Source organism: Protopterus annectens, chromosome 1.part0 (genome assembly GCF_019279795.1).
Source record: "Protopterus annectens isolate FY-2018-M chromosome 1.part0, PAN1.0, whole genome shotgun sequence".
Classification (NCBI taxonomy): domain Eukaryota; kingdom Metazoa; phylum Chordata; order Ceratodontiformes; family Protopteridae; genus Protopterus; species Protopterus annectens.
Genome location: NC_056725.1, coordinates 1,546,553,762 through 1,546,581,373, shown reverse-complemented (window position 1 = coordinate 1,546,581,373; position 27,612 = coordinate 1,546,553,762). Strand labels below are relative to the sequence as shown.

General features: G+C 39.1%; 1 protein-coding gene across 3 annotated transcripts in view; it reads left to right on the top strand.

The window, feature by feature from the left end:
• Positions 1-27,612, top strand: part of TMPRSS6 (transmembrane serine protease 6) — a 1,200,807-nt gene that overhangs the window by 689,898 nt on the left and 483,297 nt on the right. For all 3 annotated transcript variants that reach the window (XM_044068021.1, XM_044068020.1, XM_044068019.1), the window contains 2 exons: positions 20,153-20,289; positions 23,035-23,147. In XM_044068021.1, coding sequence (XP_043923956.1) covers positions 20,153-20,289; positions 23,035-23,147 — 250 coding nt within the window. The remainder of the gene's footprint in view (positions 1-20,152; positions 20,290-23,034; positions 23,148-27,612) is intronic.

Sequence of the window (27,612 nt, the reverse complement as noted above, 5' to 3'; positions counted from 1 at the left end):
TGGCACTGGTGAGATCACGAGCAAGACTGTTCCAGGCCTCCATTTTATATTGGGTGCCCTGGTACTGGCCCCACAGGAGTCTTTCCTCATGATTGTGGACAAGGAGCCAAACCATTACTTTGGACTCCTCAATGCCCCAGTGTTGCACTCGAAATCGAGTGCCTTCTCCAACACCGGCCATGCTGACTGCAGAAGGGAGCTACAACCAGTTATGGCAAGTATTCCTGCCTGTGGAGCTTAAATATGCCTCATTTCCCACTTATTTGTGATTGGCCAGTTTTGAAAAAACTCGGCTGTAGGCACACCTGCTTAGCTGATGTTGGTAATGTTTTATATTCCTTTGATAGATATGTGTCTGTTGAAAGTCCATGGTTATGAAATGCTGTCATGGCTTAGTGGTTATGTACTGTGACTATAGTGTGCAGTATCCTGAGTTTGAGCCCTGTCACTGCTTTTTATTTTCCTACTGGCCAGACCTGAATGGTTAAGGTACAGTAAAGGAGGTGTGGCCTTGTTTAGCCGACTTTGCTCAACTTTGCCCGACTTTGCCCGACGTTGCTCAACGTTGCCCAATGTTGCTCGATGTTGCCTGATGTTGCGCTGGTTAGCGTGGTGTGCAGCTATGTGCAAATACATTGTAGTTGTGCTGGTTGGCACGGTGCGCAGCTACGCGCAAAGACATTGCGCTTGTTAACGTGGTGCTCAGCTACGAGCAATTGGTTTTAAATATGCTACATACTGCTAAAATGTGCATAGCAGTGCTTTATATTGCTTAAAATAAATTACTCATGCCTCAGAATGCATAACCATTTTACCTTCATATATATATATATATATATATATATATATATATATATATATATATATATATATAATTTGTTCACTACTACATATAACATTTGAATGCGTTTTACAGAACTTATACATGATAAATGTCAGGAAATATTTTTGTATACGGATTTCCAACAGAAAATGGAATGTGCAGTAGTGGGACTTGAACTGTGAATGCCTCCTCTTTGTGCGAAGGGTCTAACCACTACGCTATTGCTATTTTGCTTAATTTGCATATATTTTTCTTATTATCCTCTTCGGTGTCTAAGCTGCTAAGCAATGGGCAAACTCGCTCAAAACCATGCAAATATGGGCAGCTATATCAGAAATAAAACAAAAAAAATTTCTTTTAATTTTTAAATTTGTACAAGGTTTAACATATGGGGAAGTGTAGTGTTACAATGTACACAATGTACACATGTGAGAGGAATCGCTCATGTAACTCGACATTTCTTGAGTTTCGTCATTGCAGGGGCGTGGATTTTTGGACTGCTTGGCAGTCCGAAATGCCCCCTACACTCGTCCATGCTCCGTGTAAGCTTTAGAGTTGAGGCAGCGCGCCCTCATTAATATGCATGGCGCGCTGCCATCATACTCTTTAGACTGGTGTTTCCGTGTAAGACTAATCTAGTCTTACAAGGAAGATTAGTAAATCCTGGGGAATGTATGATAAATCTTAGTTTGTTTTGATACTGTGTGTTGCTTTTATTATTTATTATTTATCTATTTGACATTTGTTAACTGGGTTAGTCTGATTGGGCAAGAAGCCCTTTTTCAACAGACGCCCAAAGAGAATAGCTCCAAACATAATGAAACATATACAGATATAAAGCTTAGCTAATAGTAATAACAAGGAACTTATATGGAAAAAACAGCAATCAGAGTCAACATAAGAATTAAATAGTTGCTTACACACAAAGAGTAAGACTGCAATTAACACATTGGCAAATAAGTTAATATATGTAAAAAATTAATTTAGCTATGTACACATGACTGAGAAAAAACAGGTTATTTGTAGCCATAGACATTTAGGCAAATAGTCTGCATGGGGAAAAAAAGTAAAAAGGGGTATAGTTACTGTAAGGTTGTATTAACAGAGCTAAAGGAGGGAGAAGGATGAGGAGGAATAGGGCAGATTGGAGTAGGGCAGAGGCAAGTCCACTTTTTGAGCATGTAATCGTTTAGCATTTTTTTGAAAATGAAACTATTAGTGATAGTTCGTAGGTCTGGGGGGAAGTATATTCCAGGTGTTAACAACTGAATGATGATACAGAATTTTACCTATTTGCTTCATGGGCTTATAGACTTCCAGGAGGCGTTAATCTGCACTGTGAAGACAGTGTTTGGGAGTATAGTGAGAGATTAGGGTAGAGAGAACAGAGCAGAGGAAGGGATTAGCTAGTATAGAGTTGTGTACGGTGGAGTTGAGGAAGGAAGAGCTGGTTTTGTACTTCTGGCCACAGAAGATTTTTTTAGAGTAGTACAGTGATGGGAGTGGTAAGAAAGATTTGCAGCAAGTCTCGCAATTTTATTGTAGGTGGATTAGGTTTGGCCTTGAGGTTGGATTGTAGATTAGTGAGTATAGGTGTAGTGTAAAAGAGTATAAGCATTAGAAACGCTTGTGCCAGAGAATGTTTTGTGTCCTTGGTCAAGTGTTTTTTATTCCTGTACAATAAGCCTAGTTTTTGGTGTGTTTATTTTTTGATGACCTGTAGAATATGGATGTCAAACTTAAGTGGGTCATCAATAACAACACCAAGAAGTTTAGTATGAGGTTCTACTGAGATAGTAGTATTGTTAACTCATGTGACTGAGAAGGAGTTTTTGCAATGTTGTAGAGATTTTGGGAGGAAGAGAATAAGTTTTGTTTTTTTAGGATTAGGTAGGAGTTTGTTGCTGGTTAGCCATAAGAGACAGAAGGTGGGGGAGATTATCAGAGCAGTATATGATAGTGGAGTCTTCTGCATACTGGATAAGAGAGGAGTGAGGTCAAGATATGTGAAGATCATTTGTAAAGATGTTAAAGAGGAGGGGCCCTAGAATGGAATCTTAGGGTACATCAGTTTGAGGTAGAGGAGGCAGATAGCCATCTGACAGACTGGAGTCTATCAGAGATGTAGCTGATGAACCAAAGTATAGCAGACTGTGAGGGATTAAGGTTTTTAAGTTTTGATAGAAGCAGATTGTGGGAGATGGTGTCAAATGCTTTGGATAAATCGAGGAAGAGGCTGGAAACAGTTTACCACACTTATCTTTCTCAGAATTTGTGATGATCTTCTCCCTTGTCTAACAGTGATAGTTCTTGTCTTAAGTGCTTTCCATGTTGGCATTCTGTTTACTCCCTTCCTTCACTTTGTTACCCTACATGTTGTGTAGTACCGTTTTATCCATTATTAGTTATATCACATGAATTTCCCTTAATAGTCCTACTTACTGTGTTCATCTGTTTTACCAGTCTTCTAATATTATGTGTGTTATTTAGTTTCTGTAATTTATTTCTTTCATCTATACAAACGTTTATCTATCTCTATTAAATCAAGCAAGTCTTCTCATGGGTCATTTTCTTCTAGAATAGGAGTTTTCCTTCACTGTCTGTTTCCTGTAAATATTCTAGAGAAGGATCTAGATGATTTTTCTGTAACATAGTCACTTCAGATGCATCCTGTTCTATCTGTTGTTCCTACATATGGGGGCCCATTGACCCTTCCCACTGCAGCATTACCTGTGTCAAAGTTGCCACTGTTTCCTGCTCCTTCTCTTGATGTGCAGCTTCAGCTGGACTTCTGTGCGAGTCTCCTACAGAAGAATCTAGAACATCACCCTGTGATATATCATCTTTAGATGCACTCCATTTGTTACTCCTCTGAGGAACCACTGACTCATTATGTTGTAATACTGCCTGTGTTGGAGTTTCCACGCTAAATCCTTCACTTTGCAGATGGTCACTTCAATTTCTATTCATTTAATTTCTGTCTCACTAATATTTTTTTGCATTCCCCTTTTGTGAGTTTGTTTTTTTTTTTTTTGTGTGTGTGTGATGTTTACCACATTTGGGTGCCTTTGTCTGTATTTCTCTTCAAATATTTTTTGAGTTGCATTTTTGTATTGATTAGCCTGGCTTTCTGTTCAGCCTAAATATCATACCATACCAAATCTATTTTTCTTTCCCATGTCCACAGTTCACTGTATACCTTTCAAAATACCTCTCTTTTTTATCTTAGTACATCCATTGCTTCTTCTTCTAAATGACCCAATATTTCTTCATTTAGAAAATCATTGATCTGCAGCATTAATTATCTTAATCTGTGCCAGTATTTTTCTTTCCTCTGATTTCTCTGTTACACTTGCCACATATCCTCTGTCTGGAAATTGGGGCCTTGTGTGTAATAGTAACACCCCATGATATTCCTTTTGCAGGTCATATGGACATAAAGCATACCAAGAAATGTATTATGCAGAACTTTTATTGGTCTGGGATTGCAAGGGATGTAACAGGGTACTGCAAGACCTGTGAGTAGTGCCAAAAAGCAGGCAAGACAGGAGACAAGGTCAAGGCTCCTTTGATCTCTTTACCTGTGATTGAGGAGCCATTTCAGAGGGTAGCTATGGAAATTGTGGGGCCTCTGAGTACCCCAATTTCCACAAGGTAGATGTATATCCTGGTGGTAGAAGATTATGCTACTAGATACCCTGATGTGGTGGCTCTATCCTCCATCAAGGCAGAGGAGATGGAAAATGCTTTGTTAGAGATTTTCAGCAGGGTGGGTTTCCTAAAAGAAATACTGACTGACAGACATGCCAATTTCATTTCAGACCTGCTGGCTTGTCTGTGGGAGCACTATGGGGGTGAAGCACCTAAAGATCACCCCTACCATCCTCAGACTAATTGTCTTGTGGAGAAGTTAAACTCTACACTAAAGACCATGCTATGACCATTTGCATACCAGCTTAAGAGAGAGTGGGATAAATATTTGCCCCATCTGCTGTTGCATACAGACATGTACCCCAGGAATCCACAGGTTTTTCATCCTTTTAGTTATTTTATGGGCATAGGATGAGGGGACTTTTAGATTTGATTCGTGATGAGTGGGAGGGTGAGTGTGAATCCCACCAGGAGTCTGTTGTGGCATATGTCTTAAACCTCAGGACAAGGCTTAGGGAGTTCATGGTCTTGGCCCAGGAGAACCTGGCAGGAGCCCAACAGCAGAAAATGGTCTGGTATGACAAGAATTCTCGAGTCCAAGAGTATGCTGTGGGACAGCAGGTTATGGTTCTCATTCCTGTAAGACACAATATGCTGCAGACAGCTTAGGTGGGACCCTTCAAAGTGGTAAAGAAGGTCTGTGATGTTAACTACATGGTAGAATTGCTAGGCAAGAGGCAGAGGCACAAATTGCACCATGTTAACATAATGAAGCATTACCATGATAGGGAGGCCCTGGTGTTGAGTATTTGCAGTGGATGGCAGGAGGAGTCTGAGGGGGTCTGCTGCATTGAGCCAGACAGCAAAATGCCAAGTTCTAAGGTGGAGCCTAGGGTTTCAGGCATATGATATGACAGTGCAGCACCATAGTGGGGTTAGCAATACCAGTGCAGACAGGCTCTCAAGACAGGGTATGGGTTAATGTATTCCCAGACAGGATCATTCCTTTCAAGCAATGTTTCTCAAGGGTCACTTAAAAAAACTAGCTTAAGTCTTCAAAGGGGGAGAGATGTGATGATGTGAGGTTTTGCCAGGTATACCAAAAGAACTAGGACAGTGGATGTGTAACATATGCAAGCATAGCTAGCTGGAGTTTTGTAAAGAATTATATGTCATTTGTATATCAAACTGATTTGTACAGCTGCTGGAATTGAAAAATGTATTTGTAAAGCTGCTTGTGCTAAAAATGCCCCAACAGTGTGCCCTGTTGGACAGAAAACAAATATACATGTACATTAGACTGTACTGTTTTAATTGAGGAAATGTATATATGTTAAGTGATGATGCTGGAAGAGAAGAGGTTAATCTCAGCCCCAGCTAACTTTTAGAAAAAATATCCTGAAATTAAATTACTTAATTTAGGCCATAAAGATTGTATCTCACATGTCTCGATGCAACCAGAGACAAAATGTCTGTACAGGGAAGGATACTTTATTGTCCTTGGGTGAAATAATTCCTACTCTGGAAGGGGTGGAAGTTTTAAATTATTTATGACTTCCAGAAGCTGAAACAGATCTCAGCAAAGTTCTATGGATGCGTATTACGGCACATATGTGCAAAATTCTGGTTCAGTTTCTAGTAAAGAGGGGGGTAGTATAGGAACCAAAGTCAGTTGACCAGATATATATGATGTCATTCTGTAATCTAGAATTGAAATAATGTTTTAATACTAGATGACACGGATGTCTCAGAGGAGTCTGTTTTTGAAACCACCTACCTCACTCACCTAACTTAATCTTGCCTTGCTTTAAGAAGTAACCAGGGAATAGTAATTCTTTAGATCAGTCAGGAAAATATAGTGAGATTAGTTAAGTACTGTTTTTCTGTATCTGTATGAATCTATTCTTCTGTGTTATTTTAATATTTCCTGTGATTGAAACTCTTGTGGTTATTTTAAATAAATATTTAATACTTTCATGTTCTTTTATTATTTATTATTAAACATACTTAAACTTTTCACTGTGGCTGGTCTTTCAGACAATGTTTTAACCTTTGAGAGTACTTATATTTATTTGGTGACACTGTGGTCGCTCCTGGAAGCCTTGCTGTTTGGTCAACATTAGCATTTGTATTAATATTAATTTCACTCCGTATAATTGGGTACCCTAGTAAGAGTCTTAGAGTAGCTGACTTTGAAGTGTCTGGTGGCAGTAACTATCGTATAGTCTGGGCAAAAGGTAGCAGAGCAAGTAAATCTGTGCCAGCCTTTCCCAGGTGTGTGTGTGTGTGTGTGTGTGTGTGTGTGTGTTTGTGTAAATCATATCTCAAAGTGTGTGTGCGTGTGTGTGCGTGTGTGTGTGTGTTTGTGTAAATCATATCTCAAAGTGTGTGTGTGTGTGTGTGTGTGTGTGTGTGTGTGTGTGTGTGTGTGTGTGTGTGTGTGTGTGTGTGTGTGTGTGTGCGCGCGTGTGTGTGTGTCAGCTGCTTGGAGCAGGGACGCAGAGCACTGGTTTTACAGAAAAGGTGGTGGAGGACTTGATCCAAATGGACACTCGGCTGAGGACTCAGCTCTACAGCTGTGCCAGTGGGGAGTCTTCCTAGGAGGCCTAGAGTGAGAGGAAAGGGAAAGAGAGAGAAAAACCCAGTCCCTGGACTGACTATGTTCTTTGTGTGCTCTTAAGGGAAATTGTGCTTGATGCAGAGAGCTGCATCCGGAAATACTGTCTGTATCTGTCTTTCTTCCAAGTGAACATCCCTCACTAGTGTCAGTGGTGAGGATTCAGACTCCTTGATTACTGGCTCAGAGGAGGGACATCACTTACTCTACAGCAATACTTACCATGATAATCATAGTCAGTCAGTCCAGTTTCCACTGGACGTATTAATAAGAACAGCAACTCCAATATGATTTTCCAATTACCTAATGCAGTACTTTTGGTTATTTGACTAAAGACTATATAACTAGTGAGTTCCCTGAAACATTGTTATTTGGGATGGATTTTATACATGATGAAAAATAACCTTTTTCTTTTAGGGGGTAATTATATACTTCTCAGGTGGTATTAAGCACAGAATACACAGTGTGCCCAAAAAGAAGTTATATGGGTTAGATGTAGATAATCATTTTAATTGTTCATTAATACATATAATGAAGAAATCAACACCTAATAACATACAGTAGAAATTGATGTGCATTACATGTCTTCCCACAGCAGTCTTTTCTGAAACTAGAATCAAAGCTGACCGGATGGGTTAGCCTCCACTGACTTCAGACTCAGTCTATGTTCTATAGCTTCTGTTCTCCAGATACCACCACAGAGTGGGTCTTATCTCTCCAAATGGTAATGATCCTCTTGCCCATCAAAACTTAGAATGCCCTTCATCCAGTAAAAGGAATGGGTGCGCAGAGGCCCTTATGCTTGGCTAACTGTTGAGCTGCTTTGACTCAGCCCCATTCTGATGTTCTGGTTGTCTGTGAATGTGTATATGAAGGCATTCAGTGGGGAATTATCAGTGAATCCTCCCACTTTGGTGGTTGATCCTCTCAGGTCTTTTTTCTGCAATGTTGCTTTGCTCTGCTAACTCCTGCACCTTACAGATTCCATCAGGAAACAAGCAGCAAAAAAAAACCTGCATTACATTCTTATTCTTCATCCCCTGTCTCATCATCTTTCACCCCATGCCAGCTCCTCCAACAAACGAGCAGCTTGCTGAACACCAGTTAAAGCAAGTGTTGATCAATATGTGTGTAAATACCTTTAAGAGGCTATCCAAGGGCTTGGGCAAGTGCATAAATACTGAGCATGTGCGAGCCTGACTGCCATTTTGTAGTAAGCAGTTGAGATGTAAGCATGTATGCATGTAAGGTCTGTCTGTTAACTAGTTTGTTTGTATTTGATGATGCTGCTATCCATCCTGATGTGCTTCTATGTATTAAAGCATCTAAACAAAAACCCCACCCTTCTTGTTATATGTGTTAGAGACAAACAAGTGACATAGTGTCAGAAGTGGTGTGTCTAAAGGATGTGGTGTGAGAAGAGGCATATCTAAAAGGACATGGTATAAGAAATGGCATGTCTAAAGGATAAGGGATCAGAACTGACATATCCAAGGGGCATGAACTCAAAGGCAGCCTGGGTAAAACAACTTAAGGTATTTGCTAGGAGCTGGTGGAATATACAGAAGAGAATCATTCCTGAATGAGCAAAGCTTTGCAAAATAGGTCAGAAACAAATTTCAAGTATTAAAGCTTGCTCAGCACTATTTCTTTTCACATAATATGAAACGAGGCATAAAGAACACATTAAATGATTTTTGCATAAACATATATACATGATATTGATACAAATATTTGAAATACTACAGAACATGTTTGAAATAAAGGCCAAATTGCATAAAACAAATAAAGGGAAATGATCGTATTTTCACAAAGCATTTATTTTTCATATTATACAAAGATATTCGAGTTATCAGAAGTGTACAGTGTTTGCATGTTTGTGCAGTATTACAGTACAGATATTTTGCAAAGTACAGCCACTACAAGGCATATTTCACAAAGCACAGCCATTACAGGGCATATTTCACAGAGTACAGTATTTCAAAGAGTTTATTGTGCATTTGAATGTTGCTAAAAGCTTACAAAACTGTTTGTTCATACATAATTAGAAGGGCCATATTTTCAGTGTGTTTGTGTATACTTTGTGGGTATGGCAGACAGATTTCGAAAACCCAGGGCACGTGTGTTTCACAGTAATACTGCTGAGAACTGGAGAGTGTTTGACCAAGAGTACAACATTTTCATACAGGCTGCATTTCTGACAAAGATGAACATGCAAAGGCATTTTATCTGGGTCAGAAGCCATGGAAAGGGAACGCTCATTTGTGTATGCACCTGCAATCTATATCGGAGAAGGGGAAAACCATCATATTGTTATACTGGCTGAATCAAGAGAGGACCCCGAGTGCTTAAAATGTAAATTTAGTAAAATGTGTAACCCCCAGGCAGATGTTACAATGGAAAGGCACTTACTTTATACAAGGGAGCAAAAGCCTGGTGGAACATTTGCAGCATATATAACTGACCGGAGAAATAAAGGTGAATTGATAAAGGACAGACTTGTGTGTGGTATAAAAGATGATGCTGTCAGAAAGATTTTGTTTCATGACAGTGATTTAAGTTTGAATAAGGCCATTGAGATTTGTCAGATATACGAACTCACAGAAAAGCACACAAATATGCTTACAAATGAGACCAGCCCTTGAAGGCACAGTGATAAATTTCATGTTGATAGTGTGCAGCACATTATTAAAAGAAACAAACCCAAGCACATGGCAGCTGTAGCCCCTGCAGCACTCATTGGTAAACGCCAGAATTTTCCAGCAAAGTCTAGAGTATGCACAGTCTCAGTGAAGCATAAGAGTGAGTCAACAAACTCAAAGCATGGGCCCCCACCCAGTTTCATTGCCAACTGTCATAATTGTGGTAGTAATCACAAATCTAAAAGGGAGAAATGTTTAGATTTTGGTCAACAATGCCACATATGCAATAAATGGAATCATTTCAAAACATTTTGTAAATCAAAAAGCCCTCATTCTTTCATTAAAAGGAAACATTTTAAGAAATGAGTTGACCAGAGAGTGGAAATTCTACTCTTTATGTTGATGGTGTGTCACTGCTTCATGAAACAGTCAATACAGTAGATTTAAGTGCCAAGAATGAACTATTTTGTATTGTTCAGATAAATAGTAAACCCATAGAGCTCAAGGTTGATACAGGCTCCAAGTGCAATGTTATGTCAGCAGAAACATTTGCCAGAGTGTGTAAAAGTGAAAGGCTTGATTTGGCAAGGTATGCAAAGCTTGTTACTTATGGAGGTGAAGAAATTCAAACCATAGGTTCAGTAGTGCTTTTATGTTACTTCCAGAAGACTGGAAGAAGTTATGGATTATTATTTGATGTGGCCAGGAAGCACGTCCAGTCATTATTAGGGCTCAGAGACACTGAAAATTGGACTGCTTTCATTTAACAAGGAAGTCCACCAAGTTAATTTAAAAGACCACTACTCTAATTTTGCCCAGTACATTTTTTCTACTTATGCTGATCTGTTCCAAGACAAACTAGGCAAGCTACCAGTTGTGTACTCCATGATGTTAGACCCAGAGGTCAATCCAGTTATCCAGCCAGCACATAAAGTTCCAATAGCTGTGCAGGACAGAGTTAAAGCCGAGCTAGATAAAATGGTGCAACAAGGTGTGATTTGTCCAGTTGAAACTCCAACTGAATGGGTATCTTCCATGGTGGTAGCTCATAAGAAAAGCTCAGATGACATTAGAATACATACTGACCCCTGAGATCTGAACAAAGCATTAAAAAGACCTCATCATCCAATGCACACAGTCAAAGAAGTTGCAGCCTTGATGCGGAATGCCACTATTCTTTCTGTCTTAGATGCAAAGAGTTGATTTTGGCAAATTCAGCTTGACAAGAAATCATCATTCCTCACTACTTTCAGTTCTCTGGCAGGTACACATTTTTGAGGATGCCATTTGGGAGAAATTCTGCAAGTGAAGTCTTTCAACGTGCAATGGAGCAAATTATTTCTGGGTATCCTTATGCTATCATAGTAGATAACATACTGGTAGGAGGTCGTGATGAAGCAGAGCATGACAAAAACCTCAGAAAAGTTCTAGAAAGAGCATGTCAAGTGAATCTTAAGCTCAATGCACAGAAATACAAGTTCAAGGTACAAGGTACAAGAAGTTACTTGTGTTGGGTATTTATTTAAGCGTACAGGCCTGTGACCAGACCCTTCAAAACCAACAGCCATTCTTGAGATGCCGGCACCAGACAATGTTCAAGCCCTGCAATATTTTCTTGGCATAGTCAACTACTTAGGCAACTTTATTCCAGACTTGAGCCAACTTTCAACAGCGCTCAGAGAGCTGGCATGTAAAGATGTATCCTGGTCTTGGTTAGAGCAACACCAAAGAGCATTTGAAGCCCTGAAACAGAGAATTGCTAGTCCACCAACTCTCAGATACTATGATGTTCACAAGCCAGCAACTCTTTCCTGTGATGCTTCAAAATTTCATTTAGGTGTAGTCATTCTAAAAGAAGATCAACCTGTTGCCTACACATCAAAAGCCGTTACCCAAACTGAGATGCAGTATGCCCAGATTGAGAAAGAGCTTTTGGCAATTGTGTTTGGATGGTCAGAATTCCATGGTTATGTTTATGGTAGATCTATCCAGATTTAAACAGATCACCAAGCATTAGTCACTATTTTGAGAAAGCCTATGCATTCAGGTCCAGCCTGACTGCAATGTATGATGCTGAGATTGCAAAAGTACAATTTCAATCTTGTCTACAAGAAAGGCAAACTTCTTTAGCTTGCTGATACTTTATTCAGATCAAACCAGCTACACCACAGAACAGCACGAGAATGAGAACCTTGATTTTGAAGCTATGGAAGTGAGAAATTTTTCTTCCACATGTCTTGATGAGCTAAGAGATCACACAGCCATAGATCCAGTCTTACAAAGGCTCAACTACTTTATCAATCAAGGATGGCCATCAACGCAATCTACTTTACCTCAAGCAGTGAAACCTTAGTATCCATACAGAGATGCGATTTTGTCTGACAAAGGTATCATTATGAAAGGTCTGAAAGTCATTGTTTCAAAGTCCTTGCAACCAGAGTATATTACTATCTTGCATCGTGGTCACCCAGGAACCGAGTCTACCAAAAGAAGGGTGAGAAACCTAGTATTTTGGCCTTCTATGTCACAAGACATTGAGAGAGCACTTTTATCTTGTTCAGTGTATAATAGTACAAAGCCACATCAAGAGAAGGAACCACTTCAGCTTAAGTAGATTCCAGAACTACCTTGGGCAACAGTAGCCACAGACATTTTCGAGTGGAATGGTCAACATTTTTGGTGTTAGTAGACTCTTACTCCAAATGATATGAGATTGACCTACTTCCAAACGTAGAATCCAGTACTTTCATTACTAAGATAAACATATTTTTGCAGTCCATGGTAGTCCACACAAAGCTATTTCTAGTTTAGTTTACAAGCCAATAGTTCAAAAGATTTGCTGAAGAATGGATCTTTACTCATGTCACAAGTAGTCCAGAGTACTCGCAGACAAATGGTTTGGCAGAACATGCAGTTCAAAGTGCAAAGCAGTTACTAGAGAAGTCAAAACAAGATAATAGTGATGTTTTCCTGAATTTCAGAAATATTCCTCATGATAAACATCTTGGTTTACCTGCTCAGAGACTTATAGGTTCATAAGTTCATAGGTTGGTACTAGGCTATCGGCCCTATGGTCTATACAAGCCTAGCTATAACAATTCCCTGGATATTTCTTCCCACAATATTTACTTCCCTAGACCCCTGTCCAGCAGGGTGACTGACGTGATCCCCGGGGTGAATTTCCTATCTCCCATCCAATCATCAAGGTTCCTTTTGAAGACAGCCAAGGAGGCACTCTTCTTGATATGTATGGGCAGTCTGTTCCAGAGTATGGGGAGTCTCTGGGTCAGGAACCAATCCCTCCAGCATGTTTTGTTCATTGTGATGACAAGGTTTAGATCCCTGGACATATGGCTTTAAGAGATTGGGATTTCTTTAAGTGGAGCATGTCCAACAGCTCAGGGTTTGACATGGTCTTGTATGTTAAGCAGAGATCGCCTCTGAGTAGATGATATGCCACAGAGTATAGCTGGAATTATTTTAGATGGTCAGCATAGGGCATCTGCTTTAGGCCTGTGATTCTTTTAGTGAGTTATTTCTGTGACCTTTCCAGCTGTTGCAGATGCCTTGTGACGTACATACCAAATGGAGTGTTGTACTCTATAATGGGTCTAATGAAGGATGAGTACAGTGGGACAATGACCTCCTTTTTTCTGGATGAAAAGCCCTTTGTGATGAGGTGTGCCACATAAAAGGATTTCCTGACTGTTGTGGCGATGTGGTTATTGAAGGTGAGACCACTGTCCACCTGTGTCCCCAAGTCTCTCATCACACTTTTGGTGTTTAGTGTACTGCCACCTATGTGGTAATTCATGAATACATGTTTTTCTCCCAAAGAGGATAACTATAAATTTCTTGGCATTAAGCTTGAGCCCATGGCTCTGACACCAAGCATCTGTTTCTGTAAGGCCCTTTTGTAGAATATCCACATCACTTGGGGATTCAATAATGGATCCCAATTTGCAGTCATCTGGGAACTTTGTTAGCACACAGTCCCTTAGTGTTGGCCTGTACTTCAGAGAAGTAGATGCCAAACAAGAGCGGTCCCAGGACTGAACCCTGAGGAACTCTACTTGTCATTGTCTGGAGCTAGATTTGGAGTCGGCTACTTTTACAGTCTGAGTTCTGTCAGTAAGCCAGTTGGCAACCCATCGAGTGATGTAGGGATTTATGCCCAGCTTAGTAAGTTTATCTATGATTCCAGAGTAGGGCATGGTGTCGAAGGCCTTGGCGAGGTCCAGATAGGCTGTGTTGACTGCCTTACCCTCGTCCACAGCTCTGGAGACTGATTTGATGAAGTCAATCAGGTTCAGGAGACAAGATCGGCCCTTCATGAACCCAAACTGAGTGGAGTCCAGTGTTTGAAGGTTGCCAATGTCTTTGTTTATAAGTTCCATGATAATGCGTTCCATGCCCTTGCAGATCAGGCTCGACAGATGGGACAGTAGTTCCCAGGATCCAAGGTGGATCCCCCCCTTGTGGATTAGGATAACTGTAGCTGTGCACCACTCAGTGGGCACGAAGCCTGAGGTGAGGCTATGATTAAACATAACACTTAGGTGAGATGCCAGTTCATTTTGTAGTTCATGTAGTACACAGCCCGGGATGGCGTCTGATCCCATGGAGGCTGTATTCTTAGCTTTGTTTAGTGTGGTTTCTACCTGTGTGGCTGTGATTACCGGAATTTTGCAACCTTTTGACATTGAGATGGGCTCTTTAGGAGGTGAGAGGGGGAGAAGTTGGTACTAAATCGATCTGCCAGGATATTGGCAATATCCTTGGGATCAGTATATTTAATGCTATTCTGTTGTTGCTCAGAGCAGATCTGAGCATTGCCATTTACATTCTTTACATAACTATAGAATGCCTTGTGGTTGTCTTTGGAATCTTTGGCAATTTTATTTTTGTAACTAGTTTTGGAGGATTTTATGAGGGTTCTCAGCTTCTTACTGGGGCTGGTAAGGGAGTTTCTTGCATCCTGGGATTTTCCTCTTTTCTGCAACAGTTTCTTCCTTCTGTTGTATAGTTTGTTTATGGCAGGGGACCACCAGATTGGCTTCCTTTTTTTGGAGGAGAGCATCTTGATTCTATTTCGGATGGCACGATTTATGCATGAGTGGATGTGCTCGTACATTGCCTTAGTGTAGGATTCAACAGTCAAACTTTCAGCTCCCATCTGCATGGGTGTCATGAAGTTTGGCCCTTCTGACTTGAGTAGCATGAAGGTGGCTTTGAAGAAGTTTTTTGCGGAGGTTTCCTTACTTGGGGGGTGGGGGTGGAATGTGGATGTCAAAGGTGATTTGCTTATGGTCAGACCTGACCAATGAGGGGATGACCACTGGTGTGGAGCATCTATCTCCCATGTTGGTAATGACCAGGTCTAGGATATTGGAGTCCCTGGTGGGACAATGGATTAGTTGATCCAGGGCATTGGAATTTATGAATTCCAAGAACTATCTTCTAACTAACTTCTATCGAGACAAACCAGAACCACATTACCAATCAGTAGTCAATTGTTGGTTCCATGTGTCAAGAACAACAGAACTGTAAAAGTCAATCTGTTGAAGAAGCGCCTATCCCAGACGTCCTACTATGATAAAACCAGCAAACCACTCAATCCATTACGAGAGGAAGAAGAGTTAAGGATGCAAATATCCAAAGGTTATGATTGGATTGGTGTTGTGAATAATATTGGCCTAGAGCCAAGATCATACATTGTGGAGTCAAACAGAGCAGTTTTAAGGCAGAATCAGGTGGATATGAGACCGGTGTCTGACCTATACCATGGCATGTAGCCTGTGAGAAAGACTCTTTATCTCAGAGTGAGTTATCTGGTGTTCTAATTCCAGAGGACACTCCTGTTCCTATGAGGAATCCAAAAGTTCATGATATGAGTTGTACACCGCAGACTGTCCCTGTTGCTAAATTTGGTCCTAACTGTTATGTTACGAGATATGGTCAAATCTCTAAACCTTGTAGGAGATATGAAACAACTTGGACAGGAACATTATGTTTATTTCCAGTGTATATACTAATGCATGTCTATCTAATATTGTTTTTTATAAAGGGCAATCTTTTTAAGAGGGAGGACGTAGATCAATATGTGTGTATATGCCTTTAAAAGGCAATCCAAGGGCTTACACAAGTGTATAAACACTGAGCATGTGCAAGCCTGACTGCCATTTTGTAGTAAGTAGTTGAGATGTAAGCATGTACAGGTATGCATGTAAGGTGTGTCTGTTAATTAATTCATTTAATGATGCTACTATCTATCCTGATGTGTTTCTGTGTATTAAAGCATCTAAACGAACTAAGCCTTCTTGTTACATGTGTTAGAGACAAACTATTACAGCTAGATAATCATTTTAATTATTTATTATACAATGACTGGCAATTAGTATTCAAAAAGTAGCATGCTGATTGATCAGCCCAAGCAGTGTGCCTGTTGTAAATCTGAGCATATACCAATGGAAAAAGGTCCCCTTGCCTGGACTTTTTTCGATTAATATATGCAATAAAAATTTTAATTTAATTTTATTTCATTTTTTTAAAATAAGCTCATAAAACTGGAGACCCAAATGAATGAGAGAGATGGCACAGAGAAAAATAAAAGGCTAATCAGGTACGTTATACAAAATAAAATAAACGTACCTGATTATCCTTTTATTTTCTCTGTCCCATCTCTCCGGTACATTTTTTAGTTAAAAAAAAAAAAAAGCAAGAGATATTCCTTTCTCTGTTGCTTCACACAGCACTGGTGTACTGTGAAAGCATGGAAACACAGGTCCCATATGCATGTGCAGTGCATCAGGATATCAAGGGAAAAGCGAAAGACCACAACAGTGCCGTTATACAAAGACATTATTTAAGAAAAGTAAGTCATTTTTTTTCTTAAATAATGTCATTGTATAACAGCAATAACTGACATTGTGGTGTGGTATGGTGAAGATTTACCCACGATTGCCTTTGTTTAATCACTCGGGCTTCACCCTTGTGATTAAACCACACCAGCTATGAGTAAATCTTTAATATACCACACCCACATCATCAGTTATTGCTATATTAATACATATAATGAAGAAATCAACACCTAATAACATACAGTAGAACTAGACCTCTACCACCCTCTCTATGAAGCCAGTGCTCTGTGTGCCTGCTCCAAGCATCTGACACACACACACACACACACACACACACACACACACACACACACACACACGCACACACACACACACACACACATATATATACACACACACACACACACACACACACACACACACACACACACACACACACACATACATACACACTTTAATCGCATCTTAAGCCACCAAGCATAACCTAAAAGCATTAACATCATGTAAGAATTCCAGAAATACCTAGTAACAGCAGTAGTTTTGCTTTGTTTATTTCCTGTTAGATCAATAAAATGCCATGCAATATTGCAGAAAATGCAAAAAATGTAAATAAACACATTCTTCATATATATTGTTATCTAATAAAATGCATCAGTACGTCACCACCATTAATTTTTTTCCTGATTGTTTGCGTAATTCTCATTGTCTATCCTAGTTCATTCACTGCAAATTCTTCCCTAATGTTAAACAATGCAGTAGGTTCATCAACTAATATGGTTTGCTTAACAGAACTCACTGAGATTCATGACTGAATCATTTTGAGAGCAAGCATGCACTAAAATCACTCTAAAGAAGATATTTCCAAAGAACATGCCCTAAGTCTTTTATATTTTTAAATTACAGATGCAGCTACTTCCAGCTTCCCTTTTACTTGTTCTGTTGTTCTGTAACTTCTCTGCAAAGGCCTCAACTTTGTATTTCATAGAAATCAATCTTAAGTCTTTACTTAACCAACAAACTCCATGTTCAGATATTGTTGTTTCTGCACAAGTTCTTGACATAAATGCATTGAAAAGGTATTTATCTCTGTTTTAACTCCCTTTCAGATCAATATGAGTAATTTAATTTTCTCATATGTGGAAGGTAATTTTCAATAAAATAGAACTCCTACCAAGATAGAGTCTAAGTATATTTCTGAGTTGCCCCGGTTATTTATGTTTGGAAAGAAAAGAGAGGAGCTATGTAAAAGGATATAGGGTGTCTAATGTTTCCCTACCGTATCTAGTTTCAGTATATAATCTGCTGGTTGAGAATCTGAAAAAAAAAGATGCCAGTCAAAGTCTTCTATTAGTTTGTCTGTTCTCATTACATCTAGGTAGGCAATTACTTATAGACAGACATTTACATTTCCTCTGACGCTTTTAAAATGTTGGACATCAGCAGACTAGATACATCAATAACAATTTAACACCATAAAGAGGGAAGGGTCCTTTTGTAAACTTTTGCTCAGTCGGTTGCCTTTACTAGATGTCAAAGAGCAGCTGTTCGAGGAAGCCGGGAAGTTTCATACTGGACAACTTTCTCTTGCCTGCCAGGCCTATCATATCATAATATGTCTTAACTTCAGTTTCTGTACTAACAAAGCTGCTAATACCAACCATATCAGCAATGTCTCACATAGTATATCTTTGAGGTGCTTTATAGGTTAGATCGTTTCACCTCTTATGACATTACAGCAGAAACACTCAAGGTGTAAACTTCCGGATCCTCTTGGTTCTGTTTTGCAGTTTTTGACTTTTACACATTATCTTTGTCTGCATGTAAGTGCTAGAGTGATTGGTAGTTAAAACGCACCTTGTTTCTATGTATTAAAAAGTGAATAATTTCTGATTCGGTGTGTTTATTACAGTATGTACTTTATGTGATTGTTGCGGTGTTAATTCATAAATAAGATATATTAGTATTATCATTATTATTACTGTTATATTCAAGATCTTCACAATATATACAGACTGCAGATGTAAATAAGGTATCTTCATACATTTGCCTTTCTTGCTTATTCAAAACTATAACTAAAATGCATCTCAGAATATAATAGCTGATGATTAGAAAAAACAAACTTTGTATCCAAACATTGTAATACATATGTGGCCATTGTGTGTTGATAATATTTCATAAATAAATATAACCAAAGCTGTGGGCCATTAACAGAAAGTAATAAACCTCAGAAACTGTGTGCGCATGGGATTTGTATAGCAGGCTAGGGGAGAAAATGGAGTCATATGGCTGAATATGCAATATTAAAAACTTGAAGAAAGCTGTCTTTGACAAAAAAAAACACAGACAAGGCAGAAATGTAATTTTAAAGTGCAGCATGTAAATGATAAGAGATTATTTCAAATTAAAGATATAATGTTTGCAAACAGAACATAATAGTAACCCTTCTCACAAGAATACTGAACATTTTAAATCACATAAAATGAAGGCTGCACAACACTACAGACTTTCATAAGGATATTTAATAGCAATGATGACCAAATCTAAATGTCCAGAGCAGGCCTAATACATAATGATCCCAAGACCTCAGAAACACTTGACAGAAAACTAGTCAAGATTACTAAAATACAAAGAAAACTACACCCACACCCCCAACACAACTCAGAAATCACACTGTCTTGAGGCAAAGACACACTGCTAAGATAATGTAGCCTTGAATGTCAGAGTAAAATCCTCAAAACTATACATTAATGATTAATAATATGAGTCTCAATCACTAGTGTAGTGATAGTAAGCCTGCTACTTGAGTAATCAACCATATAATCAAACAATATCAGTCATATATTAGTCTCAAAAGATGTTTTAGTTATCTGTAGAATATAATCTTTTTCCTGAAATAAAAAGAAAAAGTGTATGGATGTCTGTATGAACAGGATAAGGTGTTCTCCAGTTTCTTAAACTTATATCAATTTTTTTCTTTTTTGTTAAGAAACTGTAGGTCACATAGCAGGACAACTGGGCAGCCTTACACCTACCTAGCTATTTACCTTATCTTAATATAGGTAATGAACCCCCTCACCACCACCACCACCACCACCACCACCACCACCACTCACAACGAATTTAGTTTGACTGCCTCATGGTTTTTCATCAACCTATGTGACTGTACTCTACTCAGCAATGCATTAGGTAATATTGTTTTGACCACATTCATCTACTGTATAATTCCAGTAATTGCTGTAGTCTTTAGACCACTCCAGCTAGGTTTACATTATCCTGTTTAATTCAAAATCTTGATTTCAAATATTATGGGCTATAATGAGTCCTGGTATATTGCAAATTAACAATATTTTGCTCAGTTTTCTCAGACTATAATAGTATCTCTGTATTTTTATGGCTGATACTTGAAAATGCATATTATATTCCTTATGTATTTCTCTGGCCAAAAACATTGATAAGTAAGCAAACTTTTGTTAAAGAAAAACCTTGGTAATTTCATATTCATTTTTCAATAAGATTGACTTTCATTTGTTTTAACTGTTGTTTTCTCACACACCATAAGCTTGTATGGCTGTAGTCGTCAGGAACCTGTAGTGCAGTTACTGTCAACAGGAGGCATGCTGACCATTATCTGGAAGCAAGGAGAGTACAGCTTTTATGACCCTTTCCTACTCGCTGCCCAGGCAGTACCATTTCAAGGTAAGAATGGAAGGTATGTAAGCTTGACATGCTGTTTCATTTCATCTCATTGTAGTAAATTAGTTTCACTTGCTTTCTGGATAGGTTGAAAGAGTTATTTTTTTATACCACCAGCAGGCAGTGATTAAAAATTAAAGCATGTAATTAAAACACAGTTCTATAGGAATGTGTACAGAAGCACTACAGAAACTACACCATATGTGCATGTTGACTGTTAAATGCACACTGTGGCGGCATTAAATAAAGACCACTGTTACCACTTACAAACGTCTGTGCATATAGTCTCTACAGCACTCACTAGACAAAGTAGCTTGCTCTATTACAAAGACCTCTCTCCATCTACTAAAACAACTTGACGTTGATCAACTTGAAATGTAGTGAAATAGATTTTGTATTGTTTATGAAACCAGCAACAGAAGGGCAGTTCAAAACACAAGGGTAGTAGGATCCCAGAAGAAGAAACAATGTCAACTAAATCCTGCTATCGACATACTTGCTACACCCACTGTACCGCAATCCTTTTATTAGGCTGAATATGATGCTATGTATCTTTCACTAAACTTTGAATAAAATAATTTAAATTACTTTCATCCACAGGCAGACCCATACTACCACAGATCTATAGCATTCTGTCAAATGGGTATTCAGTGAATACCCATTTGTTGAACACCTAATTATTGAAAGCGCTGTTTAGCAAATGGCAGCTTTTAACTAGGGCAAACCAGCAATTGGCCACTGTCTGGGATTTGCCCTTTTTCTCACTGCAGTGTGATCTCATAGTTGGTATATTCAGTTAGGGGGTGGAAGGTATATTGGCAGGTTTAAATTTTGTTTTTTTGTTTTTGTTTTTTTGGGGGGGTTTGCGATCGCCCGGTTGTCCAACTGCTTGTGTGTCCTAGATAAAAGCCACCATTTGCTGAAATGTGGCTTCACTAATTAGGTGTTCAATGAAATTTGATGAAATGTCATACACCCCACTACCACCTAACAGTTGCAGCCACTTTGTTGATTGTGTACACATCAGATGTCTGACTTCAATTAAAAAACAGTATCTCTAGGAAATGTATTTCAAATTTGCTTTAATAAACAGTACCCTCAGCAAAGTATTCCAACTTGGTTCACAAACATCACATTATTCCTAAAGAGTAAATAACAGCAGTCAATTATTTTCATCTACAGACAGCCCCTATACCCAGCAATTATAATTAGTTTTTGATCTGTACATGCCAGATGGCCAACTGTAATAAAATAAAAAAATACAATAATGTAAAGTAATGGCCGCACAGTAAAATATTTCAACTTCATTTTACACAAATATACATTTGCAGTCTAGCCATCACAGCAAAGTACTCACCCTGCAAAGGAATCCACTGCCCATAATAGTATTCCTGCCAAGATTTAGAAAAAGACAAAAACCTTACCTCAAACTACCATTACTTTTAATGTTTTGCACTGTGATCATACCTAATATCTGCATGCTTTCTATTCATTTTTGTCCCATGAATCAGGTAGATCATAAGATGACAAGGAGCAGAAAGGCTGTGAATTGACTGATAACATGTCCTTCACCTCTCCCATGGGACACTTAATTGTTTATTTATTTGTTTGTTTGTTTAAACGGTGCTTCTTTACTTAAAATACACGAATAAATCAGCAGTAGTTATGGTTCCCTACTCCTGCACTGGCCATCTGCAAAACAAATCACTCTATTAAATCTACCACTACTTAAAGAGCACTTTCATGACAGCATCACAAAACATACTCTGTTTAATAGACCTCCTTTTAGCAAGATAACCAGGTAAATCTTCCAAATCATCCTATAATCTAAAACCAGTAACCCTATAATTGTTGAACTTGCAGAGACAAAATGACATGGGCCCATACATATCAAATGGAGTCTCTTTTTACCCATGTCTGCATTATGCATCCTCCTCTTTCCAGGCATTGAATGGTAACTGGTGGTTTCTTCTCATCATCCCGCAGTTGTCCTGTGTAATTACAGTGTTCTTACTCCTTCTGCTTAAACTTATATATCTTTTATGTTAGTGGCATAGAGGCAATCCTCAGCCTATCACTCTGCTCCTTACTGAAAAAGCCTGTTACTTAAATGTTTAATGTTATGCCCCTTTGTGTAATGAAGTGAAAATTCATCACCTGTTTATATCATTGCCTACTACTCTGCAATGCTGTAAAGTTTTATCTTAGACTAGTGAAGAACTCTGCAGCTCTGTATTACTGAGCATGATTCTCCTAGCTACTGCCTGGAAAATACCTACGTTTTCCAGCATATCCATGCTGGAAATAAAATTATGTTTGCATATTTTTAACAAGAAAGCTGTCTTTTAAAAGCAGATATAAAATGTTACTGTGTGTGTGTTACTCTATGGATATCTTGCCTGTCATCTGCATTAAAGAGATCAATGTCTTGAGAGACTGATAATGTCTTTTGTTTCATTAAGTTGTACTTGGGTTTCTGGATGCAGCAAACTTCTTTAGACAATTATTTCAAATATTTTCTACCTTCAGCAATCCTGACTTCATTTGGGGGTTGGCTAAAATCTAACCTTGGTTTCATTTTTTGATAAATAGGGATTATTTGGCCTTATAATAAGAAAAACACAGTTATTGTACGATTGCATAAATCTTAATGATCTTTTTTGAGTAATATTATGACAACATAGTACTGGAATGAATGATAATTATACTTACAGGCTGTTTCTTGAAACAATTGCTTTGTTTCTTTAGCTTGTGAAGCCGACTTTATCCTGGAACGTCAGCTTGCAATCCAAGGCAGTGTCAGCACTCCATACTTTCCAAGTTATTATGCCCCCAACACCAAGTGCTTATGGCGTTTCAAGGTACTGAATTTTATTTCACAGTGGACTAGTCTGGTGTTCAGAAAATGAAATACATCTGAAATAAATATAACAAAAGCTGTCTGTCCATTACATTTTCTGGACAGCAAGAATACATCTCCTAAGTACATGTTCAGTCTGTCTGAAGAAACCTATTTTATTTTTGCAAAAATATTATTAGTGATATCATCCATGTAGAATGAACCACTGATATACATGTAGATAGACATGACAATACTACATAAAACAGGCAGTAAATAGATGTTTTCCTTTGACAGAATGCCACTGTTATGTATTAGGTGAGGCAGCTGACATAACAGAGTTTAGTGAACAACTGAAGTGCTGGTATAAAGTTTCATTGGGAACTGTGTATTCTCTTAGAGAAAAGAAGATATAAACTGGCAGCATAGCATTAATAAGTGTGTGTGAAAGGAAACAGGAACACAAGTGACAAGTTCAATTGTTTTAAAAGCAAGGAAGCATTTCAAACTAGCTACAGGGAATGACACAGAAGACCATCTGCAGTCATCTGCTCTACAAACATTAGAGTTGGTAATATTGGTAACAGATGAGGAGAGGATCCATGGTAAGAGAGAAAATAGCAAAGATAATATGAAAATAAATGAATCAAAAGTGGAAGCTAATTGGTACCAGTGATCAACATCTGATCAAACAAATTAATTGCATTAGTGACTTAGTAGGAAGTATGGTGGCTTAGTATTATAGCAGTAACAGGAACATGATAGAGAACCAAAGCCATGTCTCTCAACTGCTATGATTTAGGCATAGCACTATCATTTTGGCCCTCAGATTTAGCCTCAGTCCTGCTAGGTTTATATTGTTCCTCATAAAGTTAGACTTCTGTATATGTATATACCTTATAAAATGAATAAACTAACCCTGTACAAAGATTCATTATCACTGACTATATAGGGTCTAGTATATAAAGACCTTTTATTGTAAAAAATAAGAAAGTGCTCTACTTTCTGACCGATGTTAAAGATCAGTACTATGATTTGTAATGCAGTGTGCCTATATTCATTAAAAGAAATATTCCTTTTACGATGTGCAAACAAAGAAGATGAACAAGGGGAATTCATTATTCTCTTAGGGAATACATGAAGTTAGGCAACAAACTAAGTTGTCCCGGGACATCTTCATGGGGGGGGTTAAGTTAATATTAGGGGGGAGTTAAGTGGGTTGGGAAGGTGAATGGAGGCAGGGATGGTTGGGAGGAAACGAGATAATGATGGGGAGGGGCTTAAGAGGTTTAGGCTAGTGTAGCTGGGTCAAACAATCACATTTGGCGTGAACTTGCTATGGCAAGCTATGTCTGTGATGACCTGAAGGTATGCTGATGGATAGTTAGGCCTTGATTGTTGCTGGCATATGTGGGGAAGGTGATCAAAGGGGGGCAGTTGAGTAGTTGGATCATTTCAATGGGTTGATTTGAGCTCCATATTTTATTTTGTTTTTGTTTTGTTTTGTTTATTTTGTGGGGTTGCTTTGGCCAGTGGTGGTCCGGGGGGGGTGCATGGTCTTCTTGGCTGTCATTTGGTGGGTGCAGTGGCCCCTTTTGTCTCACTGCTGGGCTGTTGTGCTTTCATGGTGGAGCTCTGGAGCGAGTGGCATGGTCCGCTGGTTGGTTGTGTGGTAGCCATTTTGCTTTTGCCATTGAGGCTGCTGGCTTGTTCAGTCTGTATAATGGTTGTGCCCCTCATTTTTTTCACTCCTGGGGATTTGGGTGTCCTTCTTGTCTTGGCTGGTGGTTCAGTAGTGGTTTGTGGGCTGGAGGGAGCTGCGATGACCGTTGCAAGTGTCGTGTGGGAGGTGTTGCTTCCGGTGCATGGGCAGAGTGGCTTTGGTTTGCCATTTCGTCAGTACAGTGGTGGTGTAAGAAAAGTCCTCACTGGCATCAGAGTATTTCATTGAGAGCAATTTCATCCCATAGGACAACTCATCTAAACCAGTCACTTTCTTCTGTGTGGTATAATCTTGGTGATGGTATATTTAAGAAATCTGAGACTTATTAGCAAAATGGTACAGCTCTCCCAGAAACACTAAAGTGTGCCACTTTGAATGGAGCAGGTTCAAGTAATTGTACTGCTTGATAAAAGTGATCTCAATGAAAAATTAATTTTATATCAGAGTCATTCATCAGAACCTAACCTGAGCAGAAAATTACATTATCTGCTCACACCATAAGATATTAAATCGCGGTACTAAAATACAAAAAAAAAAAAAATGGGCTGTTTCCGTTGAGAAGTGCTGTGGTGAACCTGCTAGAGCAGGCTCTCGTACGTGATGACATGAAGGGGAGAGTGGTCTGGTAGGCCTTAGTGCAGTGGGGTTGATGGTGAGGTGGAGAATTTGGCAGGTTTGAGGCGAGTAAGATAGTAATGATAAAAAAAAATGCTGGGTGGGAATTGGTATTTTGTGGGTATTGTGCTTGCTGCAGTTAATTGGCATGGGGGTTATGGGGTGTCTACATGAAGTGCAGGCTTGAAATGAGGTAGGCATGAATGTTTCGGAATGTCAGCTTCAGGGAGAGTATAGCAGGTTCTGTGGGGGGGGGTTGCTAGTGTCAGAGATGAAATAGGTTCTTGGTATTTTTAAAAAAAAAAGAGGATGAGGATCCAGTTTTCCCTATTGGGAGTTGCGGATTGGATCTTCATGGACGTGTGTTGCGGCTATTTTGTTTGTTCGCCGTTTCGTGGGTTTTCCCTGGTGCTTTGGTTTCTTGCTTGCCTGGGTGGTTCACTGTTTCATGGGCTTTCCTTCCGTTTGCTTGATGTACCAGATGATCGCGGGTTTCATGGGCTCAGAAACATGGTTGCCCTCGGTGCATGCCCGGGGGTGCCGGGAGGACACTTGGGCCTGAGGGGTGGAGGGAGGCGAGTTGATTTGCTCCATCGATTGCATTACTTTGAAACTACCAACTCAGTTTTAACATATATGATTGGGAATCCTCAATACATTTAAATGCTTTTGTTATAAACATGACCATATGCTTTGAAGTCTCCAAGTCTCTTTTCATGTATAATGGGCAGCAGTCTGTTTAAAACATAAATTCATGGCGCAGTGATGGCCAATGGGTGTAGCCTAATGATAGTTGTACAGTCAGGTGATGTCCTCACATCAAAAAAAAAAATGTAAACAAATGTGCATATGTCTGGATCCATGGAGTTGTTAGGGAAGTGTGAATGACAGACGCTTTGGCATGGGTAGTTTTGGAGAGGCTGAGATGACTGCAAATTTTCCTTTCGCGGGCTTTAGGTGGAAACTCCAGAGTTTGCTGAGTTAATGGGGTAGTCCGCACATGCACGGGGGTAGTGAGGGTAGGGTGCCTGAAAGAAAATTACAACCCGATTAGTTATCGGTTCGGCTATTTACATGAGCTATGAGGCCACAGGGAAGTTATGTTTCTTGCCACTTATGCATGCAGGAACTATAAAAAAAACAAAAACAGAGGGGGCTTTCCTATCTCAGTTATACAAGAGGGTTCTTGCTGCATTATCAGACAGGGCTGATACAATATAATACAGCTATGATTGAAAACTGTGCTGTGATGCAGTATTTCCAACTGAGCCATGCTTGTCTTCTATAAGGTTCCATATTGTTATTCATCCTCTAATGTTGGTTTACTGTACTTGCAAACAATGATTTCCTCAATTCTGACTTAATAGACTTTATAGGTTTCTTGTTTCTGACTTCTGTGATCGATGTTTTGTTGTGTTTTGGTGAAGTGTGGTTTTGCTGAAGGGGAATCCTTGTCAAGTGGCTGGGAAACAGAGTGCTTTGCTGCTGTTTCTGATTGTTTTAACTATATTGTTGTTTTTGGTTTTGGTGCACATTCAGGGTGAGTTGCATGGTTGTGGATGTTTTTCAGCAGGCTGAGTTGTTTTCTGACTTTCTTTGGTTCATGGATTTGGTGTGCATAGGATGAGTTTTCCATCTCTTCAGTCTGAGCACTGTGATGGAGTACATGTGGGATTGGAGTGGGTCCAACATTCCATTTGTATCAATGTTATTGTTGGGGGGCATAAAGTAATGTTTTCCCAGGGTGGTGCCTGGCTGCACATCCAGGTAGCCAGCATGAATGGGGGAATGAGTGTATTAATTAAAAAATAAAAATAAAAAATAAATAATAGCTATATAAGTGTCTTCTAGCTGTTCATATCTATCTTGGTTAGTGTGCCTCATTTGGAGATGGAAGGTTAAGAGCTAGGTAGATGGCTTTACAATATAATTTAGCTTGGCTTATACAGGGCCTAATGGAGGTGGTCTGGAATAGCAAGGTTACCTGTGTGTAGATATTGATTGGTCTCTTGATGTGTAGGGTTTAGTTTTAACATACTGCACTGGTAGTTCAATTTATTTTGGGTATTTGATATTTGTCATAGATGTGAGTGGCGGTGTTACATGCCTTTCTGGGTTGGCAGGATAGGTTGTCTTTGAAGATGTTTTG